Below are 5191 nucleotides of genomic sequence, written 5' to 3'. Positions count from 1 at the left end.
CCTTTGTGCCCTTAACAGTACCAATTTTAGCAATTCACGTTACCAACAATGTGATTTATACAACCACAGGCGGTTGTGGTGCAGTGGAAGAGTGGTCGACTCCTGATCAGAAGTGAGCGGGTTCGACTCCCGCCTTGCCCCCCCATGTGTTGAAGTGTCCTTGGGCAAGACACTGAACCCCGAATTGCCTCTGGTGGGAGGTTGGCGCCAGTGTTCGGCAGCGGAGCCACCACCAGTGTGTGAATGTGTGAATGGGTGAATGGGTCTGTGACGGGGTTTGGGCCCTTGAAGGAGGGTAGAAAGGTATACGACATTTACATTTTGGTTGGCAATGGGGTTGTGGATCATTGCTTAGGTGGCGATCCGATTCGATTCACGAATCGAACAACGATTCTTACTTTTTAATATAATGTGTATTGCTATGTGTATGTCGAGGACGGCTGGGTGGCTCAGTGGGCTAGGTGAAGGGCTGACAAGCAGGAGCCCTGGGTTCGATTCCAGGGTTGTCCACTGAACCACAGGGTCCTTATTCAAGATCCTTGACGCTGCTGCCTAACTGGGTCCCTGTGCCCCTCAAGTACAGGGTTGTGTCAGGAAGGGCATCCGGCGTAAAAACTCTGACAGATCACTGATGATAAACAGTGGGTGCTGTTACGCTGTGGAGACCCCAAAAGGGATAAGATGAAAGTGAACTACTACTATGTGTATGTCTATTTACTGGATGGATAAAAGTAGAAATTATTTGCATTTAATCATCATTTATACCTTTATTTAGAACAAGTGATCAGAATGACCTTAACTGATTAAAAAACAAAGGTTCAGATGGAAATATTTTTTTTATCAATCTTCTGGTTCAGCAGTAAAACAACATAAAAGGATAAAATCTCTGCTGTTTTGGATCAACAGAATCTGAAAATGTTCTCCACAGTTTTATATCCTCAAAGTTCTTCAACATTTTATGTTCTTAGAATCACATATTGCTGCAGAGCTCGAATGAAGAAGTTCTTTTTTTTCTCAGCAGAATCAGCTGATTCACGTTGATTACATCCTTTCAGCAACGTGAGGCTGTTTCTTCAGAATAAGATGGAGTTTCGTTAATTACGTCAAATGTTGAAGAGTTATCATAACCAAAAGAATGTAAACACTGGAGCTAAAGCTCTGATGTTAAAGCTAATTCATTGTTTCAGAAGTTATGTCTGTGAGCGGAAGTTCAGTCTCAGTTTCTGAACAGAAAAAAGCTCTCGCTAGTTTTACTTTGAAAACCGGAAGGTTCACCGTCATGAAGATGTGTTTACTTGGAAGTACCGCGGCTCTTTGTTTTAGTTTGTAAACTTATAATCCGACATTAATCTGCATTTCAGAGCAAAAACACATCGTTCCAGATGATATTTTGATCATATTTTACTACAATTTACTACATTTATTAATATCACGAATCAGCGATCTTGGACGTCGCGAATATCCGAACTCAAATTTTTTGGAGCAGATCGGGAATACCGGAGCACCCGGATACTCGTTACAGCACTAGTTGCAAATGCAATTCATAGTGGATTTAGGTTCATTATAAACAATCAGATTCCTAAAATGGAACCAGGACATCTTTGGCCAAAACTTCAACTAATGTGACTCAGAGAGATACTGTATCATTTGTTTATTCATTCATTACTTTAAAAAGACTCTCCCCTCTATGAACCACCACCATCAGTTTGGTTGCTCTCTTTTGGGGAATTTGCTCTTCTGGAAGGTTCATCTTTCGGGTTGTTGCACATGACTGAAGTGCAAAGACCTGAACTGCAGATGGGGAAAATCACCTGTTAAGAAAGGCTGATGGTTCATTCCTTATTTCATTTTCTGTTTCTCTACTTTGGTGTTTAGTATTCTCTAAAACTCAGAACAGTTTCTGTGTCATATTTTGTGTTTTTAATCCAATCATCTTGTTTCTCTTCAGGTCTGATGTTTCTGTTTTACTGCAAATCAAATCAAAGTGAGTCAAAGTTTATCGTCAATCATCAGAGAACTTTTTATCTAATCAACTATGATGATCAGTCATCACAAATCTGAGGTTTTAAGGAAACAGGAAATTAACATTGTTATTTATGACTGACTGTTAGGAATGTGTACGAGAACATTTTAAACAATATTTGAATTAAATAAATGTAAGGAAGTGTTGCTGAATAAAAAGAGAAGAAAAAAAGGTTTTTATATAAACATCTTTTGTCTGAAACTCTTCCAGTAGTTGGTGTGACTGTGAGTCCCAGCAGATCTCAGTTCTTTGAAGAAGAATCAGTGATTCTGAACTGTGAGGACGACAGCTCTGCAGGATGGACTCTGAGGAGGAACATCTCAGGAGAAACCAGGACTCAGTGTGGATCTACATGGGGAAAATCAGATAGTTTACCATGTAAGATCAGGTATGTTCACAAAGAGGACAGTGGAGTTTACTGGTGTGAGTCCAGAGGGGGAGGAGCCAGCAGCATGGTGGTTAACATCAGTGTCTCTGGTAAGATCAGACTGTGGAGTTAGTGTTGCTGCAGCTGTGTGCAGATGGATGAAATGCTTTGTCTCTGTGTTGAGGTGGATCAGTGATCCTGCAGAGTCCTGTCCTCCCTGTGATGGAGGGTCATGACCTCACTCTGAGCTGTCAATCAAAGACCCCTCCCTCCAACCCCTCAGCTGCTTTCTATAAAGATGGCTCCCTCATCAGGACTGAGCCTACAGGTCACATGACCCTCCAGCATGTTTCCAGGTCTGATGAAGGTCTCTACAAGTGTCACATCAGGGATCATGGAGAGTCTCCATCCAGCTGGATCTCTGTCTCAGGTGAGGAGCTCCTTCAGGGTCAGAGGTCATGATCTTCATCATCATCATCATCATCATCATCATCATTATCTTTGGTCTGTTTCAGAGAGACCATCAACCATCCCTGATCCTCCAACCACCTCTACTCCTCCAACCACATCTGCTCCTTCATCTCCTCCTCCTTTCTATATTTGGTTACCTGCTGTGTGTGTTGGTGTTCTGGTTCTGCTGGTTGGACGACGTGTTCTCAGGAAGTCTGAAGGTGAGGTTCATTTTAAGCCTCAAAGAAAAAACTGCCAAAGAAAGATAAAATTAATATTTCATCCTTTGTCTATCAATCAGCTGATGGACCAACAGAAGTTACATACGCTGACATCAACATCTTACTCCGCCCCCAGCAGCCAATCAGACGCAGCACAGGTAAACATTCATGAGTTTGTCGTGTTCAACATTTTAATGATGAATCTGTAAAAATGTTATTTCTGTGCATCAAATATGAAACAGTAAAAGAAACTTTGATTCTTTTATCATGTAACATCCTTTATGGATCTGAATGATCTTTGAGGATAATCTTCTTGTTGACCTTCATATGACCTTGTAAGGTCATCCTCTGCTGATGATGTTTCTACATCATCATCTCTGTTCAACCATCTCTATCTTCTGCCCTGCATTGACCTCTAGAACATCTACAGTGCTCTGATCCTCTAATGATTCATTCCTGATCAACCTGGTTATGATGTTCTCCAACAGAACCACGGCTGACTGTAGAACATCAAGAACTGATCTGAATGAAGTGGTGGATCAGAGTTCATGTGTTCATCATCTCTTACAGATGGAGATCCAGAACCAGGTTCTACAGCCAGAACAGCAGACGAGACGTTTGGACAGAAGACCATCAGAGACCGATCCGACAGGAAACACCTGACAGGTACACTTCCTGTTCCTCTGTCTGCTAATCCTGCAGAATTTAAAGGAACAGCATGTCAGAAGTTTGACTGTGGTTGCCATAGCTACAGTGTTCCTGTGGGTTTCCTCCAATCAGGAGCTCAGAGGTTTTCTACTAAACTTCGTGAGCCAGTTTGATGGACAGGACGGTGGAAAAACACTAAGATTTGCTGGTGAATGTTTCTACTGGACATTGTAACATCACATGGGGGGCGGGACCGAGGACTCTGGGTGGCAGATTTATAGCACTTCTCCTGCTTTCAAGCATCTCAAAGTCCTTTCCACAATAACATAAATAAAAGTAAGACAATCATAATAAAATAAAACCCATTAAAACACGTTAAAAATCCAGCAAGTACAAAAGAAATGTATAAAATCAAATGAAAACATGTGGGCATGTAAGAACTAAGTAAAAGCTTTTCTAAAAAGATGAGTTTTGAGCTTTTTCTTAAAAACCTCCACGTTGGATGAAGCTCCCACATCCTCAGACTGTTTCACAGTTCAGGTCCACAGAGCTGAAATGTGGTCTCACCAGCAGACCTGCACCTGGAGACCTGAGGGTTCTGGGAGGGTCATAAACTAAAAGTAAATCTGATAAAAATGAAGGTCCAATACCATGTCAGGCCTTGTAAACCAATAAAAGAACCTTAAAATCGATCCTGAAGCTGACTGGGAGCCAGATGTCAGAATTGGAGTGATGTGCTCCTCCCTTCTGGTCCTGGTTAAAAGACATGCCGCCGAGTCTTGGACTAGCTGCAGCCGACTGATGGCGCTTTTCTTAGCACCAGAAAGAAGAGCATCACACCACATGTCAGTCTGTGCCTCTCAGATGACAAATCATTTATGTCGACAGTAAAATCTCTTCCTGTGAGGTAGGATCTAGACCAGCTGAGTACCGTCCCAGTGATTCAGTCTGTTCAAAAGAATAGAGTGGTCTACTGTGTCGAATGCTGCACTCAGGTCCAGCAACACTAAAACCGATGCTTTTCTACTGTCAGTGTTGGACCTGAGATCGTTTATAACCTTGACCAGTGCCATCTCTGTGGAGGGATGTGCTCTAAAACCGACTGGAATTTTTCTAAAACATTATATTTCACATGTTCTCGTGTTTTCATATCCTCATGTCTTCATGTTCTCATGTCCTCATGTCTTCATATCCTCATGTCTTTATATCATCATGTCTTCATATCTTCATATCCTCATGTATTCATGTTTTCATGTCTTCATGTTCCCATGTCCTCATGTCTTCATGTCAGCCTCTCTGGTTGTAGTTTGGTTTATTCATGTTCAGAAACAGGTGTTCAGGTCTTCAGGTGATCCTGGAGTTCTCGTTGGTTCATGTTTGCTTCAGGATCTCCGTCTCAGACGTTCACCTCCCAGTCTGTGTGACTGAGACCTACAGAGTCCTAGTCCAGATCGTGGTCTGACCCTCAGAGCTTCTCCATCA

General features: G+C 42.1%; 1 protein-coding gene across 1 annotated transcript in view; it reads left to right on the top strand.

Annotated features, from left to right (window-relative positions):
- Positions 1 to 2236: 2236 nt before the first annotated feature.
- LOC112141696 (tyrosine-protein kinase receptor TYRO3) overlaps positions 2237 to 5191 on the top strand; it is a 4061-nt gene continuing 1106 nt past the window's right edge. Inside the window, exons 1-5 of the mRNA XM_024264842.2 lie at positions 2237 to 2500; positions 2575 to 2820; positions 2906 to 3061; positions 3142 to 3219; positions 3632 to 3727. Of these exons, the coding sequence (XP_024120610.2) occupies positions 2476 to 2500; positions 2575 to 2820; positions 2906 to 3061; positions 3142 to 3219; positions 3632 to 3727 (601 nt within the window). The 5' untranslated portion in view covers positions 2237 to 2475. The remainder of the gene's footprint in view (positions 2501 to 2574; positions 2821 to 2905; positions 3062 to 3141; positions 3220 to 3631; positions 3728 to 5191) is intronic.

Source organism: Oryzias melastigma, unplaced genomic scaffold, assembly GCF_002922805.2.
Source record: "Oryzias melastigma strain HK-1 unplaced genomic scaffold, ASM292280v2 sc00481, whole genome shotgun sequence".
Taxonomy (NCBI): Eukaryota; Metazoa; Chordata; class Actinopteri; order Beloniformes; family Adrianichthyidae; genus Oryzias; species Oryzias melastigma.
This window is presented reverse-complemented; position numbering and strand designations above follow the sequence as displayed.